Genomic DNA, 20,527 nt, shown 5'->3' on the forward strand with positions numbered 1-20,527 from the left:
TTGAGAAATACAAGCCAAACCAGTAAAACACTTACCAATGCACTAGAGAGACTGTTTTTTGGAAAGGTGAGCTTAACAGCCTAATAGGGAAGGCATGAAGTAGAGGTAGGCCTTGTAGGAAAGGTAAAAGCATAAATGGAACTCCCGCCATTCAATTTAGATTCCACTGGGACTCAGTCCTCAACTCAACTTGCTGATTCACTTTTAAACAAGTGCAGAGTATGTTAATGTGATCTGACCCTAATGGGTCTCCAGCCACATCAAAAGGAACAAGGAAGCAAAGGTCTGATTACTCCCTCTCCTGCACAGATGAGGATCCTTCTACCCTAGTCTTCAGGAGAAGTAGAAGTGAAGACATGCACTCTAAGGCATCTCTATCACTCACTATGTGTCTCATAAAAACTACCTTAGCTCTTAGAGTCTCTGTTTCCGCACTGGTTAAAAACAGATTAATTTGGTAATTTCCTAGTTCTACAATCTTCCAACTCTCATGGAACGTTCAAGTATATACAGATTTCAGCAGTCAACTTGCCCAACAGCCTGTTGTTAGCCACAGGAAGAGGAAAGCCCAGAGATTTGGTATACTTAACATCATGATCCCATAGTGGATGCAGCGGTATGCTACCCAGATCCTCCTCGATGGCCAAAGGACTCATTCCTGCAGCTGCTGGGGAAACTGACGACCACCAGCTCAGCTGAACAGTGATCTAGGACTTGCTCTTGTTTGAAGAGAGCCACCTCATCCAAGGTCAAATGCTCTTCCTAGGCCAGCCCACATACAATGAGTGGTTGGTAAAGGCAGGGCAAAGTCCTGGCCCCTTGCCCCAACTAGGGATCCCTCTGAAAGGTCATTCCAGCTCCAGAACTCCCTAGAGGAATGACGGAAGTGTTTAACTGTATTGCAATTCAACCTCCTTATCTGCCCAATCCCACTTTCTTCAGGATCTCTCTCTACCCTAGAACTGATCCTCACAGATCCTTCCTAATAAAGGACAAGCAAATCTCCATTTCAGAGTCTGCTTCCTGTTAGAAAATGATCTGCAACAAACCACACCTAACTTGAATCTGTTCAACTGTAATATCTCCTTTCATGAACGGCACCATTATCTACCCTAGCACCCACACCCTACCTGGGATCCTTTTAACCTCTCCTTCTTACTCAACCCGGCATCTAATCTGTATCCAAGTCACGACAATGCTCCCTCCTTAAGTTTCGCAAGTCAACCTACTTTTGTCTATTCCCCACCACCTGCAACTATCTTCATTCCCTCCTCTTTAGTACCCCAGAACCTCCTACTGTGTCGCTCTTGTTCTGGTCTCAATCTTATTCAGTTCTTCCCCATAAAACAGACATATTTTGTTAATTACAAACACGAGGCCATGCTTTAAAATCATTATGGATCACTAATGCCCTCAGAATATAGTCCAAATTCCTTAATTCAGCAAACATAAGCCATTCGGGTAGCTCTCCCTTCTCTCTCAAGCTGCACAGCTCAATTCTTCTGCATTTATTCCCCACCCACCCCCCAAACATTCAACCTCCACGTATACCCTAGCCACACCTTCTCCTTTGTGTCTGGGATCTGCACATGCTATCATCTTCCCCAAGAACAGGCAGCCTCATGCACCGTCCCCTGGCAACCCCCTATCCTCTATACCCATCAGTTTCAACGTAAGCCTGACTTCCAGCACTGGTGAACTGCCCTCTCTTTGTGTTTCTTTGGTACTCTTGATCTAGCTCTAACACCTCACCTTTTCTCTCAGTTGCCCAATTCATTATACATCTCTCCTGCTAACTATAACCTCCATGAAGGCAGGGTCTAGGTGTATTTCATCATTTCGTCTCCAGCCACGAGATCAGTGCCCGTCCGGGCTTAATAACAGTAAGTAATTTTAGAATCAATGTGCCTACAGTTGGTAGTGAAAACAGTCAAAAGTTCTGATTCTTTCTGCTATTTAAAGTGGTTTCAAACATGAAAAGCAGATATGAGCTTCAGAGCAAAAACAGCAACAGAAAATAGAGAATTTTCTACATCAACCCCTCCTTCCTACCTTTAAAAAATTATCCATGACCATCTTTTATGCCTCAATTTTCTTGATCAATCAGTTGACCATGATTCCTTGGTCCTAATGATGACATAGATTCCCCTATCTACCTGTATGGGGAGACCACACATCCTCCAAGGGCCTGGAATTCCTGTCCAATCAACTCCCACACTCCCAAACACAGCTGCTGTCAACTTGGCAAGATGGCTTATTCCAGAGTGACAGCTCTGCTAAATGCCCTGCTGTCAGATCTGCCATCTGCTTCTTGGCCCAGGCTCAGAGGCAAAGAAATAGACTTTTCTCCCTCATTTTAACCTTGTCCCCCCCAGAATGGTATGAGCCCACTTGCTACCCTCTTTTATGAAATTTGCCTGATTCCTCTCCTCTGATAGGAGTTCTAGGAGGAGTCTGTCTGGAGATAGCAATGTCTTACTGGTTACATTCATGCCACGCACAGGGAAACATCCCTCAAATTCACCAGTCCTGTATAAAAATAAATGTCCACTAAACTTTATGTCCTCACACAGCAGGGTGCTTTGGGGGCTACGAATGACATCAGCATCATGCTACATGCCTTGGCCATTTGCCCTGGTGCAGGACGTATACATGAGTACGATATCAACTCTCAATGAAATGATCTTAGGACAGCTTTTGGGATCACCACTGCAGGTCACAAGACCATCCCCTGCTTTCTCATGCTCATCCCCCATCTCTCGGACCATACCCGTCCTTTCCTGTCACTGCCTTCCATACGCCTGACATCAGTCGGTCCTCATTATCCCACCTCTTGATCGCAGCCCAAAGGCTCATTGTTAATGTCTGAGGAAATTCAAGCATAAGGCGAGTCAGGCTCTAGTGCCTTTGGCTGGGGCATTTGGGACTCCATTCCAACAGCTTTCAGTAGGAGTAGAAATGTAAGTGGATACCTGAAGCCCTTCATATCACACTGGGGACATGCAAGCTAGAATATTTCAGAGTGTACAACCATGAAATTGAAACCTGGTACCAACACACACTTCTCTGTGATGTCAGAAACAAATGTACTGAAGATTAAGAGATAGTTATTCAACTGCATCTTTTCCCACCCACAGACATGGGGCCCTTCAAATTCGGACCTGATTTCTCCGGTGCAATGACTGGACACTTTTGCCATCTGGGTGCACATTGAAAAAACAATTGACAGGCGGGACTTGGCACCCCTGTCAGATACAGAGATTAGGTTGCTCTGTCTTTACTTAGGTATTTGTACCCTACACACACTCCAGCCATTCCGTGACCATCAGTGGGTTAGAATATCAAAACCAGCACTCTGTATTGCACTCTAAAGGAGATGGGCAGGTCAGGAAGGCTAACAGGCAGGAATCCTCCTTGCCTCAGTGAGCTCATTCCCCAATCTGGCTCCAGATACCGCCTCTCTGAGCAAGACTGCCCACATCACACTGGGTGTCCCTCCAGCATCTCCAGCTCACACGTGCCTAACAGAATGTATCGCACCCTGCACTACTTCCTCCACCTGTCTTAGTTCTGTTAATCACACTAGGAGTCCCCTACAGGCTCCTGTTCAAAACCTGGCAACTTCTCCCTTACAGATGCTCCACCCCTGATTCATCTGTCTTGTAAAAAAAAAAAAAAAAAAAAAAAAAGGTTATGGAGTACCTACCATGTGCCAGGCCTTTGGGCCATCACTCACATCCATCCCTTGCTTTTCATCTCTCCAGGCAGTGGGGGCCTGTCAGCCTCATCACCTCTAGCTGTAATATGCCTGAATCCCATACCCAGCCACCCTGATTCCAGCTCTCCCGATGCAGCAGCCTTAGTAAAACACTTTGATTATGCCCTAACCCTTCCCTTGAATTTTGCTTTTAACTACTAAAGTCAATGCAATGTCAGCTTCCTTGAGTTTTGCACATATGATTCTGTCAGGTGTGTTCTCACCTACCTTGTTGACATGGCAAACTCCTATTTATTTGATAACACCCTACTCAGCTGTTACTTCCCCTGTGAAGTTTTCCTAACACACACATGGTTCTGGTGGACTTAATCACTCCCTTCTCTGGGCTACCTCTGCTTCTTGCACAACACGCATGTTACACAATACTTTGTCGTAACGTGGCGGCGCCTCCATCTCCCTGGACTGCAGTGCAGAGAGGAGATGGGTTAAGAGCATCAGCCCTGGAGCCAGAGACCACCTGGGTTTTATTTTGGCTCCACCAAGACTGGAGACCTTGGGAAAGTTACGTCTCTGTGCTCTTGTGGGTCCTCACCCACAAAATGGGGCTAACAGTGGGGACCGCGTTTGGGTCACTAGAAGGGCTCAACATGGTGCCTGACATAGAGCAAATGATCCACACATGCACACTGTTGTACCCAGAGGGAAGGACAGCACTGGGAGAGGAACCTGAATATGAACCACTGCATCAATTCAAAGGAATACGATTGTCCTCACGCATCCCACACGCACCTTTGCAGATTTCTACTTCTCGCCTACTGAAACCCTGTTATCAAAGTATTTCCTTTCCCTCTACCCCCTCTTTTCCTTTGCAAGTGCTCTTTTGCATAGCTGGAGATTCCCTCTCCATCAACCTCTCTCTTCACTCCCCACCCTCTGCGGTAGTTCTCAAGTCTGTCTCCTGAAAGAATAGCCTGCAGGGCACCAATGTTCAGAGATTCTGACTTAGTAGGTCAAAGCGGGGCCCTGGTAATAAACTCCTGGACCATCATGTCCACAACTGATGAATCTAGAAGGCTCTCCAGAGTTTCTCCCGATGCCTCCAAAACAGAGAGAAGAACTTCGTAGTATCAGGATCTGAGACCTCCACAATGAAAGCTACCTTGTTCTTGGAGACCGCATGAGTGTCTGGGCCTTTTGATCAAAACAGAAGGACAAAGCACTTTTCCCAAGGAATGAACTAAGACATGAACACTTAGACCAAATTCTTTTTCCTCTTTCCAAACAAATGCCCCCATCTTTAAGTGCTGCAGCTCCTGAGGCCATGACAAGTGCATCAACACTTAGTAAGTCAGCTGACAAAACCATTTGCTTTTATGCATCAGCTCCTTTTGCCTGATCCAGATCAATACCTTTTCTGAGAGTTTCCAGAACACTGGTCCACCCAAACCCAAAGAGAAGCTTAGGAAATTTTATCTGAAAAGGACAACCGAAGTCAATTCTCCAACCTTTTTCTAATATGAAGGTATTTGAAACTTCTAGAAATTCTACCTACTAGTGTTGGAACTCTACTTTATTGATCCTGGTTCTCCTCTGCTCCACTCCACTGTTCAACCCACCACAGTCATCTTCCAGAAGGCTAGAAATGTTTAGTTTGGCTCCACTTCCTCCAGGGAGCACCCCAGGCCTACTACCGATATCCCCTTCTTCTCCCCAGCACTGTCCCACAAGCCATCTGTCTACATTCTGATAGTGCCTTATCCATGTGCCTAATGTGACTGCACTGAGAATTCTAGACACTGTAAATCACCCAACTTGAAAGTGAGCCCTCTGAATCAGAGAGGGCCCATTTATCACCATTCCAGGAACCAGCACTCAGTAACTGCCTAATGCATATTTCTGTTAAAAATTATGAAGAAATGAAAACCCTCTAAGCCAGAGCTTCATAACCTTTGAAACTTCCAGAGGTGCTTTACATCATTTCTCTTTGGTTTACTTTTTTTTTTTTTAACTAGTGTTCATTTATTTTCATTATCATCTTGTTTAACTACAAACATATCAAACCACCAATCGGAGCTGTTGAGAAAATTAGTACCACCTAAATTGCTATAAATTCCAAACAAAAGCAAACACACACACACACACACACACACACACACACACACACACACACACACACACACTGATGTTTTAGTTATCAGCATGTTGGTAAAATCGTGTAACTTTCTAAAATATTTTTCAAAACTTAAAACTTTCAAATGAATTGGAAGTGACTACCCCCAACACTTCTACTGAGGGGACAATGTGACATACATCAAGAGCCTTGAAATGGCAGTGATTTAGCCCACTGATTCTACTCTGGAGAACTGTATCTTAACAAAATATAAAATACAAAATGCATTTTCTACATAAAGCATGTTATTGAAGAGTAATTTATACTAGTGAAAAGTGGGAAAATTGGGGTGGTTAAATAAGTTATGCAAGCAAGAGCCAAACAATGGAACACCATGAAGCTCATTAAAATGAAACTTATACAACTGGGTGGTGGACTTAAAGAGGACACACGATGCAGTGAGCTCTGGGTGTTCTAGAAGACTGATGAATCACTGAACTCTACCTCTGAAACCAATACTACACTATGTGTTAATTAATTGAATTTAAATAAATTTTTCAAAAAAGTTTATACAGTGTTCTTTAAAGCACAGGAATACACTTAAGTGACCATAAGTCAATGTGGGGGGGCGGGGGGCAGGGCGCCTGACTGGCTCAGTTGGTAGAGCAAGAGACTCAAACTCAGGGTCATGAGTTCAAGCCCCATGTTGGCCACAGAGTGAGTGAGTGAGTGTGTGAGTGTGTGTGTGTGTGTGTGTGTGTGTGTGTGTGTGTGTGTGTGGAAGGGAATGAAGTAGGATAAATATCTGCACAATAAGTGTGCAGATAATATTCACAGAAAATAGATAAGTGTACAGATAATACTTCACACAAAATAAAATTTAAAAAAATGAAATCCACTGAAATTTCAAGAGTGATTGTTTCCAAGTGGTGGTATTGGGAGAGATTTTTCCATCATCTTAACTCCTGAGTTCAAATGTTACACAATAAACAGATTGCTTTTATAATTAGAAAATCAAAAGATTAAAACACAAAACAGCAAAAGACTCATCTAGTCCCACGTCCAAACAACTTCCGAGAGACAGACCTGTCCAGAAAACCCAAAATAATGGACTAAAAGTAACTCATTTTTTAAACAAATTCCCAGTAGTTTTTCCTCCTCTCTTCACTGTTAGATAGAACATCAAGTTTGTACAGTTTCTCTTTTTAGATCAACTCCAAGTACCACCCTCCAGAGAAATAGGTGTACTGTGCCAACCCTAAGAAGGAAAAATATTCCGAAGTCCCTTTCAAAAAAGTGCAAGAAAGGTCTGGGCTGGTGTGACCAGACCAGCTATGGCCACCTCCACTGTCCTATTAGGAGAAAGGCTGTTTTTGGCAAAAAGCTAAACCACTGTGTTTCGAAGACCCAGTGATGTTGATATTTTTAGTAGAGAAAGGACCTTGAATGATGACCTGTCTCTAACCTAGACTCTTGCTACAGAAGACCCTATAGTTTGAAAAAAAAGTCGATGGGCTTTGTTGTCAGGCAGCCCTATTTCCTACCTCACCACGGTCACTCACTAAGGTTGCGACCTTGGTAAGTTAACTTCCCTAAGCTTCCTGTAAAACAGGGGTAGTAATACCCACCCGAAGGACTGCAGTGAGCAGTCAGTAAGCGAACAGAAGTGGAGCCCCTACATAGTAACTGGCACATACCAAGCATTCTTAAGGACAGCTTTTTACTTTTATGGCTGATCTCCGGGCTCATTTCACTATCTCATCTGAAATGGTGCCCTTTGCAAAACAGAGTAAGAATATTTAAATCCTGTAGCTTGGACAGGCCAACTCTGAAGGCAGTTATGTCAGTATCTTAACTGAGGCTTATCTCAAAATTCCTAACAAAGGCCTTTTAGTAACAGGAAATCTGGCCAAGACCTCAGCAAGCCTAAATACAGAATCTGGGTCTTAAACTTCATCATTCAGAAGGAGAGGGACCAAAGCACACGGAGCTTTGGAGTTGTGACCTCACAGATAAACACAACCAATTACACCAGGTGTTTGACTCTAGACAAGTAGTTAATCCCTGTGAACACCAGCTCCTTCTACAGAGAACGGGAAGAATAGTAATTAGAGTTGATATGAGACTTTTTTTATAAATAGCTTATGTAAAGTATCTGCACATCACAGGTGATTAAAATATAGAAGTTCTTCTTGTCATACATTTAATATCAACTTCTGGTACTTCATGTCTTCAATATTCATCGGGGAGGTGGATCTCAAAGCAGAGAGGACCACTCTGACCCTCCGTCAGTACTTACGTCGGCAGACCTTACAGCACTGGCCAGCAATGTGCACAGGGAGGGAGTCTGGGGAGCAATTGAGAGGGGCACAGGACATCCTTCGACATTCGACGGCCCCACTCTGAGGAAGGAAGGACAGGGAAAAGAATCTCAGAAGTGCCCTTTGAAATTTCTCTTTGTGGCAAAAGCACACAACTCATCTCAGAAACCTCATCGGGGAAACAGATGCAGTGTGAGGACTTCCCAGTCTACTCCAGGATCACACATGAACTATTTTCTCCAGCCCAGATGAACCTGTGCCACCTCAATTACTTTTCTGATATACATCACTGGCTTCATTCCACCTGCCCATGTGGGCTAAGGAGATTAGGCAGAAAACAAAAGCCTATTTTTACAAGACCATAAATAACACATTTTGCAGACCATGCCAATCATCATTGAGGCTCTAACAATCCATTTTGTATTTTCCCCAAACAAAGGCATTCTTCAGATATTTATCAAATAATTTCAACTGCACAGCACAGAGTTCACATACTAATTTGGGGGGTGCTCTTGAATTCTCTGAAACAGATGGAGTATACAAATGATGGATACCCTGGAAGTCGGGGGGGGTGTGTGGAGGTAGGTCTTGCAAGTCTCTGAAACAGATGACAGATACCTTGTAAATTGTAATAAAAACATCTAGAAACTAATTAATTATACCCACTTTTAAAATGTATTCTAGCAGTGAGAAGTTGTGAATGAAGCTAACCGTTAGGTTGCTTGAAAAGTCCCAGGAGTCCCTTCTTCCCTCTGATACTCTCAATCCTCAAACTCCACACAGTAAATTTGTTAGTAACAAGGTTAGGTCCTATTAGAGTGTGCTATCAAATAGAAGCAGATTTTAATTTCCAAGTATTTAGAGATGAAATGACACTCTTCCAGGTTCCCCTCACAATTGCTCAGGTTGCTAGGCATAAGTTTAGTAAAAGGATCATATGGACTTCCTAGAGCCAGCATTGTATATTGCAAGTCCAGATTATACAGTAAGTAGTGAAAATGCCCCCTTACAACTCTTTTTATTTACAAAGAGGCTGGGGCACCTGGGTGGCTCAGTCATTGGGCGTCTGCCTTCGGCTCAGGTCATGATCCCAGGGACATGGGATCGAGCCCCACATCAGGCTCCCCGCTCCACGGAAGCCTGCTTCTCCCTCTCCCACTCCCTCTGCTTGTGTTCCCTCTCTCACTGTTTCTCTCTCTGTCAAATAAATAAAATCTTTAAAAAAAAAAATACAAAGAGGCTTACTTTGCAAGTACAGTTCCGGCAGTGATCCCCGTCAACCCAGGAGTCTTGATCTCTATAGAGAAGTCCACTCACTTGACAGGTCTTCTCACAGTGACAGTTTTCCAACTGACTAAGTCTCGTCTCTGCATAATTTAACTGCAAATAAGAGTTACTAGGTGTAATTACTTTCATTCAGTTGCATTGTCCTAACAAAGCTAATAGCAACAAGAAGGAAAAAAAAAAAATCCAAGGAGGAGGAGGAAAAAAATGCTCAGAGGAGCTGACTTATTCTTAGCCAGATTATTTAAAAAAAAAAAAAACACCATGAGGTGGAATCATTCTATACTGAAGACATATTGGCTCCTATGGTCTAATGAGCACCAAATGAGACATTAAACTGTATCTCAGGGACCTCATGGGTGTACATAAACATGTGTGCTTCCAGCTCAAGCCCACACAGAAACACTCATAATGAATGTGTTCTCAAGGACTCATTACAATGTTTACAGGAGACCTCATCAGCAACTCCGATGCACTCACATTTACCTCCCACCGTTCTCTCCGTGTTCGCACGCTAACCCGAGCACCACGGTTTTCAGGCTGGGAAGTCACGGCTTCCTCCCTTCTGAAAAATTCCTGGGAGCTGGGGCCAGGAAAAGGGAAATGCATACAAGGATCTAGTTTCTCCCCTGCTCAGGATCCCCCAGAATGAATGCCCCAGGCATCCACTTTGGTGTTCAAAGGTAAGATCTCACCAAACCCCTAGGTGAGATCAGGATTTGAGAGAGAAATTTGTTTCATTTTCCTAGGTCCTCCAGCTATTATCGGTTATCACAGAACCTCAGAGTCTCTGACTTGAAAAGGGTTATAAAGTTTGAATGTCATGACAAGTAACCCCCTTATAGTGATTTACCAGCCTTTTTTTGCCTGTCTACAGCGGCAGGACGCTACCTTTAAAAACTTTTTTTGGTTAGCTCTGGATGTTTGAAACCCCTTTCTTGGTGTGAACTGTGAAATCTCTCCCTGCTTTTCCTATCAGACCTAGTTTTGCCTGGTAATCCATCCTAAGCAATCAACTCTCTTCCAACATCTGAGGTTAGCCCATCTTCACATCTGCTCTTGACCATACTCAGCACCACCAGGTTCACTGAATAGGTCATCATGATAGGAGTCCAATCCTCTCTCCTGATCACTTTCCATGCAGCTACTGCAGTTGCCTTCAAACATATGGTGCAAAAAATATTCAACTCTGATAGAATCTCACACACACTCAAGTGTAATTCAATCCAATAGCAATATTACCATTTTCCCCTTTTCTTTAGAGACTGCCTTGATTGAAAAACAAATACTACTTTCTAAAAGTCCAAGTAGTTGCTATTTTTTCTCGACCACACTTCTACCTCTGTGTCTTCAGTATTTTCCCCACATAGATCAAGCCCATCCCTGATCCAAGTAAGACTATTTCAAGCCAATATTTTAGATATAATGGTTGAATATAGGTTGAGGACTCCCAAAATCTTTCTATGCTAACTATGGTTCCATTCCTTACATGTTCCTCTCAATTACTCCTACCAGCACTGCTGAGCACCATTCTCTAAAAATGGAATCCACATGCAATTCCAAACTTGGCTTTTGTCATTTATTTCATTCTCTTCCTCCCAAAGTTTAGAATCTCTCAAGAAAAATAGTTCCCTATCTGCCTTTTGTGGGCAGTACCAATGGGCAGATAAAAAATCAAATAGGATGCTAGACAAACCACATGTACCATCGTCAGCCCCCAGAAAATGTGGAGTTAACTATGCCTAAAATATTAGCTTCCTAGGACCCATCCCATATGCACAATCTTCCAAAAATTCAGATCCATGTAAAGCTCTAGCTTAATTAGTTTCTAGAATCCATGCTAATTAATTTCTTTGGAAATTCTTTAGGGAACACATTAAATACACTTCTTAGAATTTAGTGAGGTCAAGTGAGTAAAACCACATACAGGTAAGAGGTAGCAAGAAGCAACAACTGATTGCATATTACCTTAACCTCATGTCTACAGCCCCTGTAGTTCCTACAGAAGGCTAGTGATTGATGGATGACCCGGGGTTGAAAAAGAGTTCAACTAGATCTACATCCCTCCTAAAAGTGGCTGAGAACAGTGTATTTGTGAGAAGAAATGAACCTCACTCTGAAAATCTGGAATGATCTACTGCCCGTACCACTCCCAGAAACTTCTTAAAGACTAAATGACCCAAAAGGCAATTCTGTGACTGCCCAAGTTTCCTGAAAACCCAGGAATTTGCCTAAAAGCAGTATTGTCAATTTCCCATACTGTCCAACAAAACTGAGCTACCTGCAAAACTCAATACCAAGAAAACCTCGGTTTTAATGAAAGCTATTCTCAGGACAGATGTTTCCTATTTTTTAATATATTTAGCCTTTTCTGACAACACTGAAAAGCCCTAATCTCTGTAATAAGAGCACATTAGACAGACACAAAAGCAAAGACATATTAAGGCAAAAAGCTAATTTTTCAAAGACACTTAACATGTAACTATACCTTCCTTTTCATCCCCTGCTAAATACCAGAATAAAAGGAGAAAAACAACTCTGAACCAAAAAATGAATTACAAGTTTTCATTGGTATTAGCATGCTGATTTTACCCAAATTCATTTTCAAAAGCTATTTCTACACCACCTGCCATTCCCTCCAAGAATGCCTACAGATCCAAAATAGATCCAGTAGCAAGTCTACATCTCTATTCTTACCTTTGTTCATGCATTTATCTAAGCAACCATGGACAGAGTCATTTATTCTTAACTCTACACATTCGAAGACAGACATCAGAGGCCTTTTTCACAGTAAGAGGTCAACAAATGGATGAGTACATTAGTCGTGCAATGGGGTGCCCTTTTCTTTCTTTGAAATACTATTTATTTGGCATTTGCTACATTGAAGGGAAAAAAATATTTTATTGTGTTAAACCTTTAAGCTTAACTGGAAAAATCACTATTGAGCTTGCAACACTGAAAGTCTCAAAATTAAATACGTTACAAGCTGAAATGCCGCTCCAAATGCTGCTTGATTTGCATAAATAGATTTGTCAAAGATTTGAATAGAAGTAATCAAATTCCCAGTCCAGCATCTCTTCTTCCTGAGCTTGAAGGCAGAATGCAATGACAGGACAGGTGGGACACAAGAGCAAGACAGGTCCCAACCCCATCACAATGTACCTGGCCAGCAATGGGATTGTTCCCACAATGTCAAGACCACCTGAGAGAACTTCCAGAGTAAACCAGGGATCCATGGTCACTTGTAGATGGCTTAGGGAAGGTGACAGAAGACACCTTCCCTCCTTCCCTGTACCTCCTCTACCTTGAAAAAGGTTCATTTTGCCAGAATGCCAGGATTCTTCAAAGAGGGCTCTTATACACCCGGACCTGTCACCTGAAGATACATACAAACTGCTCCCATGATATGTCCTGTCTTCAGCAAGGGCATAGTCATTCTCCAGCATCCCCTGTCCTGAAGAGAGAAAAGAAACAGCAAGCCCTCCTGGGCAGGCCCCTGGGCTCATCTGGTGTCGTAGCTGTTTGATGTGATTATGGCTACCAACTCCTGTCCAGCTTGTGCACTGGGCTTGCTCTCTGGTAGGATTCCATGGCTTTCCACTAGGACACCATGTAAGGACATTCTGCTGCTTTCCAAGACCTCCTGGCACCTCAATCTAAGACCAGGGACCTGATAGCAACTCAAGGCTATTGCCAGGCTTTGTGATGCCAAGCCACTAGGCAAGGTGTCCATCTTCCCCCCCATGGCTGCCTATTTTTTTTCTAGGTTTAACAACATAAAATGAACAACTACAGCTTATTGAGTACCTATTGTGTGCCATCCACCAAACCAGACCTTTAAGTCTCACTTGCCTGGTCTCATGGGATCTTCATAAAACCACAACTAATTGTCACCCTTTTAAATATGGGGAAACAGCAACTGGGAAAAGGTCAATGAGCCTCCAAGCTCCCACTCTGATGGCTGTGCAGGGGAGAGAAGTTAGGGAGCAGGGTCTGCCCATGTTGGGAGGTCTTAAAGAGAACTCCTACATAAAGATGTGGACCCAAAGGCCTGTATCCTCAGTTTGAGAGTACACATAAAGTAAACAAGGATTGCACAAAGCACAGAAAAAGACCTTCCTGTTCAGACCTTGGCACAGGCAAGAGGGAAATATCTTCTTTGAGAATTCTTAAAGAACTCTTGGCTGAGAATTCACCTGGTCTATCCTAGGTTTGCAGTGTGATTCTGAGCAGCCTCTAAGATCGGGAAACCTTTAAGGGAATCATGGAATAGAAGATAGCCCTGCGTGGTCCTGCCAGAAACACAGAGCATGGGAACCCAGGCCTCAACATCAACAGATTTCCAAGGATAACAATGGACTATAACCAAAAGGGTAAGTTTAGGAGCTTTGTTCTTGCCCTGACTTTTCCCCCTCCAAAAGCCACTACAAGCTCTACGCTCATGTTTCAATCCCAACAGGTACCATCAGAACACACATTCCTCTCTTCCATTTTGCCCATTGTTCTTACCAATCTCTCTATCCCCACGCTTGTAGCGGCCAACCTGCCTCTCTCCATCAGTCATTCCTTCTTTACATCTTTTGTTTCTCTTTCCAATCCTCCCTTCTCCAACTACAGACATTCTTAGTCATGATGCAGCTTTCAGAATCTGAGCCTGAGTCCCAGCTCTGCCATCCATTGTCTTGGGAAAAGTTAACATAACATTCCTGGAACTGAGTCTTCTCATCTGGGAAGCAGGCTAATAAATCAACCCCAACTCACAGGACTGTTGTGAGGATTAAAGTGATAAGAAATACAAAACATTTAAGCATTGTAACTAACACACAGCAAATACTCAATATTACCGCCTATGACTGACTTTCCAGCTTTTTCTAAATTAGGGCCCATGGACCAAATCTGGCCACCCACTCATTTTCCTCCAGCCTATCAGCTAAGAAAGATTTTTACATTTTTCAAGGGTTATATTTTAAGTGATTAAATAAATATGTACATATTTTCTATTTTGCCTCTTGGCCTGCAGAGCCTAAAATTAACTAGCTAATCCTTTCCAGAAAAAGTTTACCAACGCTCCTTTTCTAGATTATTGTAGATTTCAAAATTTTGCAGTGAAAATGGAAGTTCTCAGTTTTCTAATTATAATTCTATTCACGGTTTGGAAGAAACAGACTTATAAATCTTCCAAAGCACCAGAGGCGGGGTTTAGAAGGTGGATGAAACCATTTTCTGCTTGCAATTGCCCACAATTAGACATCTACTGCCTCACAAATGCCCATTTTACATAATAATGTTTGGAGGACAGAACTCAATGTGGCTCCTAGATAATGTATGGCTAAAAGGAGAAAAATGACATTCTCTGCAGAAGGAAAGAACAAGAAAGGAGCATCCTTAAAGCTGGGGAACCACAATCACCTGACACTAAGGCATGTTTCTTGTTCCAAAAATTTGGTAGCAAGCTAAAATATAATTAACACTATTGAGATCAAGCTGCGGCAGACGAAATTAAAAAAAAAAAAAGTCTCTATATGCCACAAGCCGGGAAGGCAAATAATTGGCTGCATTTCACATTTCCACTGTACTCTGAACTGAAAAGCTAATGCTTCAGCTCTCATGTCTCAGGGTTTCTAACAAAAGTGTTCTGTCTCTCCTTTCCAGACAAAAGACAACTTGGCCAAAAACCTAGTTTGAAAGAGAAACCTTACCTTCGGTAGCACAACCGATGGGTCCAAAACACAGCCCTGCCTCCCAAACACTTACCTACCCACCAATTTTTTTTTTCCACGTGCCATGGCTGATGGCTGGGAGCAGTCATAGCCATAGGTGGGAATAGGATTAATGTATCATTTTCACTGTTATTAAAATTCTTCCCTTCACAGAGTATAATGTCTCTTAGGCCCAACCTAATTCTTTCTTCGCCCTAGGCTGGGACTCACATCCACAACTGATTGGTATCATAACAACAGCATTAGACACATTTTCTCTTTATTCAGTGCCTTTCAACACAGGGCTCAGGGCTTTTCATTATGAATCTAAACTTCACATATTAAAGCCCCTAATTGTCCACATTTTCAGCTATCTTCTGGAGCAGCAATCATGTCTTGTTCATTAGCGACTCCTTTGTGTCTGACACAGCGCCTGACAAATGGCAGATCCTCGAAAGATGCTTGTTAATCGGATGATGGAGAGAAGGAAAAGATGTACAACTATAAAACTGAATGTGTTAAAAGAGAAACTTTGCTTCCTCTACTATTTAACTCAAGACCAGTCCTGAAATGAATCACATCTTAGAAAAGTGATATAATCCCTTCTTGCGACAGCAATCTGTTCCTAACAATGGCTATTTGGCCCCTTCTGATTATCGGCAATAATTCTCACACTCAAAACGCATTAGCTTATAAGCAGCAGTGCCTCTGACCATGTATCATCTCACAGTGTTACTAGTTGAATGGCCAGCAGGCAAATTCCTTTTCCTCTCCCAGGGAATCTACAGTGATATATATGGCCTCTTTCTTCCAAGCATTCTTCAAGTAAACATTTTGATATAGCCTAATAGCATCAAAGAGGTAAATGGTTATGTTTACTATAGGTAGTCCTATTTCAAGTAAGAGTAAACCATTTTTTTAATAACATATTGCAGATAGCAAGGCTAAAAAATGTTTCCATTATAGCCTATCGCTTGAAATTCCAGATAGGATGGAGAAAGACATGAAACATCACAAGAGAAATTTAGATACCTACTTTTGCAGTCATCTTGGCCAAAAGCTCTTGCAAATCCATTATTCCTTGCACCAGGCTTAAGAAATCACTGCAAGTTGGACAAGCTCAATGGAGAAAATATAAGAAATGTTGATACAGTGCTAAAACAATAAAGAAATTCTTACAACAGTAGTTGCTTGGCTATGTTGAAGGGTTTTTGCTTTTCTGGCTAAGTATTACTTTACAATTGGAGTGAAATCACCCAGGATTTCAAGTCTTGGTCTTTTCCTTTGATTAATAGGAGGAAAGAAAGGAACAGGGAAAAGGGACTATTAACTGAAAAGGCAATAGGACATTTTTTTAAATTAAAATTAAACCCCTTGTCTTAATTGAGAGGTAACTGGAAAACTGTGAATCGTTATATAGAAGAGGAGAAACTCAACACACATCTAAGCCAAGCAATTTAAATAAATGTTTACGATTTATACTACCATATTAAACCTATCTTCCTGAATCAATCTACAGAACCCAAACTTTTAATGTAGTCTCTTTCTTACCTTCCAGTGGTAATTCTATAAACACATAAGCTTTTTAAAAATTCAAAGACACAGGAGTATATAGTATAGATAATTATCTCCCTATCCCCACTACCTCAGAAGTCAACAGTTTTTATGCTTCCGGCAACATGTTTATTACCAATAAGTTACATAGTAATAGAAATTTATAAACGCTTCAAATTGCTACTTACTGCGATTCAGATTCGGACATTGAGTTATGTATCCATTTGGCATAAGGATGATTTTCCCATCTTGGATGATTCCCTTGATAACAGAAGAGAGAGGTGGTGATCAAGATTATAGTCACTGGTTCCAATGGCCCCTGTGCAGTCACATCTCTGTGCAGGGCATTTTTTTTTTTAAACACTGGTATCCTCTCTCAAAACATAAGTTTGCCTGAGTCCCCAGAGAACTACTCCAAACCATCCTCCTGCAGAAATCTTGAAAAGTACATTCATCTTGAGAAAGCTATCATTAGATACCACTAGTGGATGACATTGACAAATGACATTGTAACAGGAAGGATCTACCAGTAAATGTTTTTCAACTACTGAACCAAAAAGGCACTGATGAAACAAAAATTTCCTCAATGCCTTAGTCATCCTGTAACAGTAAATTTTACGGACTTAGGTGATTTTTTTAAGCGAGAGAGAAGAGAATACAAATATATTAAAGTTTGAGTAGAGGAAATAAAATGAGACATGGAGAGAATTGCATACAATCTTTGCTCTCTGCTGAGTAACATGAGTGTTTATTGGTGAGTCTTAAAACTTGCTCAACATCTCACTGTGAGTAAAAGGGGGTCTTTTTCATTCTGTAACTTAGTCTGGAAGAACAGCCCTGACCTAAGGAAGTCATTGAAACTGCCATCTTGCAATGACAATATTGACTTGGCTTTTGCATTTTTTAACTTGAATATCAAGGTTTTGGTTTTAGGGATTTTTTTTCTCTTGATTTGACAGAAGAGATATTACAAAACAGATGAAAGATGCGGAAGCCAGTTCAGAATATTGAGCTTAATCTGTAAATAAAATATAGGCCTAAGATCATGCTGCAAGTCTTCCAGAGGAGATAACATTTATGTGCTCATCTTCTAAAAAGAAGGTAATCAACAAATGCTGTTTTCTGTTTTATTTCAAAATGAAATATGAATTGGAAAGGTTAATAGAAATAATGGGATCATAGGACCTCTTTCTCAGAATTGGATACATTTATTAACTTCTTCCTCTTTGAGAATGATGCAGTATTTGTGAATTTAAGAGGAGAAAGCATCTCCATGGGGGGGAAGCCCCTACCACTGCTCCTCAATATGAATTCATAGTCTTTTGTAGGGCAATTCCAGAGAGCAATTAATGGAGCACCATCTAAGTCAATCAGCTTCTCCCTGGCACAAAGCTGCTCAGTTTCTCAAAGCAAGTTCATGCCTCTGAGTGCCCAGGGCACCTTTCAAGCACATTTGAGAAATATGAGAAAAACATGGGATTGAAAGTCAGGAGATCTGGGCTCAAGGTCTGAATCCATCTCAAGCTAACTGAGTGAACTTGAAACAGTCAGCCAACCATCTTCTCCGAGCTTCAGTTGCTTCCTCTGGAAAAAAGGCTGGATGCAAAAGCTAAAGATCCTTCCAGCACTCAAGTTCTGGGTCAGCAAAACAGGCATTCAAACCAAGACTGTCACAAGTTAGATTTCTGTGCTCTACCTTTCAAGTTAAACAAAAAATTAGACAAAGCCGTAGGTTTCCATCAAAGACCATTATAGAGAATGGAGAGACACATCAGAAAACATCTGTCTGATCTGTATAGATTGAATATGGGTGAATTCATAGTAACCAACTATCCCAGGTCTGCTCAGGATTTAGAGTTTCCCAGGACCTGGGACTTCCAGTGCTAAAACAGGCTCACAGGCACACAGGGTCAGCTAATCACCCTAGGAGATGTGCAAGTGGAAAAAGCAGAGATACCAGGAAAAATCAGGTCTATCTATTACCTGTTCATCAGAAAAGCCTAAATCATTCTTATTTTTAATCAGTCATGGAAATGGTACTCAAACCCAGAGAACACTAGTCACAGTATTGACTACCTTTCTAAAAATGAATGGAAAATCCTTTTGAAAAGGATATCCCTTCTATTCACTCAGTAGCAACATAATTTAGTACATATCGGCTTTCCTTTTCCTATTTTTAAAGGTGACTACTGATTTTTAGTTACATTGTAAATTACAAATTGCCTCTCCGACACTTCCCTTCCACCTGCCCCCATCATCACTTCTGCCTTTCTACTTTTAATCTGAGCCACACAGGGGTGTTACACAGATCATTAGGTGAAGTTCAATGATGTTGACTTGAACACAAACAGAAATAAGAGCTGACAGCTTCTCAATGCCCATTAACACCAAAACTCAACTCAAAACTTGGTATTTGTTTCTGAGGAAAGGTCATGGGGGTCAGCCCACATACTGTTCTTGCCAAATAAATCAAGATGGTGATGTAATTTATTTGAACGGATGTAATTCCGTGTTGGACTAAAAGGATGGCCATACACTGTACAATACCAGCTGTAACCCAAAGAAGTCTGAGTATGTGTGTAAATATATATATATATATATATATACATATATATAAATTTACATACACACACAAATGCGTATATATCCTAGCACCTTCCCCAGAACAGGAACCAGAAGGTTTTGCATTGAATTGCCATATGAACTCTTCTGTACCCGGACCTTTGTCAAAAGCAACATTTGCTATGCATGTAGTTTTCTTTAGAAAATGAAAGGCGTTTATTCTAAAGTATAAACCTATATAGAAGCTCACTCTTATTTCTCCCAGCAAAGTCATCTAGGACAATTTCTACTGATGATAATGTTCCTTCAAGCCCTAGCAACTTCTCCCAAAGATGAAATTAGACTAACAAGAATTTCTACTTGTTCTTATTTAACTTTAAATGTATCTACACTTACCTGAAAAATGCAACTCCTGCAGGGCATTTATTAGCCAGCCTTGCCTGACCTCATTTTTTTCAGACCCATGCTGTATTTCTCATCATTAATCATGGCAATGCTTCCCAAACTTTGAGTTTCTTAGGAATCACCTTGAGTAAACACCTCGAGTTGGAGTAAAACCCTTGAATGTAACATTCAGATTCCTGGGTCATCCGTCAAATTCTGTTTCAGGAAGGTTGAGTGGGCCCAGGAAACTTCATTAAAAGCTAAACAAGAGGATTCTGATGAAAAGTCAAAGAGTCCCACTTTTAAAAAACCCTGCTCTCTTGTCATCATTTGTGGATTTTCTTTTGGGGGAGGGGGAGGAACAGGAGGCTTTACTCATTAAAAGTTCACAGTGGTGAAAACAGCATCATCTAAATCCTAATATAGAAATAAAATCTCAGTGATTTGGAGCTGAGTTGCAACCAACAGAATTACTAGATTATAGACACCATGAAGTCAAAGTCCTATTTTCATCTCAGTGTCCCCTGCAGCTTCTATTGTAGTATATTTCACATAGCAGGCACAATAAATACTTGAAAAGCATGAAATTCCTAAAAACTCTTAATTATAGAAAATTGAGCAGTATCATTTTCAGAGCTGGTAGAGTCTGTAAATATCGTGTAGGATATCAGTTTTTAAAGTAGGGGTACACATTACAATTTTAGAGGAGGTTGGAGAGAACAGATATATGAAAGCTTTGAAAAAGCTTCCAAGGTGATTTTGATACACACAACGAGAGCTACTGATCCAGGCCAGACCACCAGTCATTTGACCTACAAAAAACCTAAGTCTTTGGCAACTTAAGTAGCTTTCCAAAAGGACACCTTAATCTTAGACCATTAACTACAGGTCTACT

The 20,527-nt window shown here is 41.4% G+C and overlaps 1 protein-coding gene across 4 annotated transcripts in view; it reads right to left on the minus strand.

The window, feature by feature from the left end:
• Positions 1 to 20,527, minus strand: part of NELL1 (neural EGFL like 1) — an 857,163-nt gene that overhangs the window by 656,173 nt on the left and 180,463 nt on the right. For all 4 annotated transcript variants that reach the window (XM_073904919.1, XM_073904917.1, XM_073904918.1 and 1 more), the window contains exons 6-9: positions 16,875 to 16,947; positions 16,169 to 16,251; positions 9,395 to 9,529; positions 8,128 to 8,230 (exon numbers count right to left, since the gene is read on the minus strand). In XM_073904919.1, coding sequence (XP_073761020.1) covers positions 8,128 to 8,230; positions 9,395 to 9,529; positions 16,169 to 16,251; positions 16,875 to 16,947 — 394 coding nt within the window. The remainder of the gene's footprint in view (positions 1 to 8,127; positions 8,231 to 9,394; positions 9,530 to 16,168; positions 16,252 to 16,874; positions 16,948 to 20,527) is intronic.

This window comes from Callorhinus ursinus, unplaced genomic scaffold (assembly GCF_003265705.2).
Source record: "Callorhinus ursinus isolate GAN/ISIS: 27379988/994484 unplaced genomic scaffold, GSC_fseal_2.0 scaffold21, whole genome shotgun sequence".
NCBI classification, from domain to species: Eukaryota; Metazoa; Chordata; class Mammalia; order Carnivora; family Otariidae; genus Callorhinus; species Callorhinus ursinus.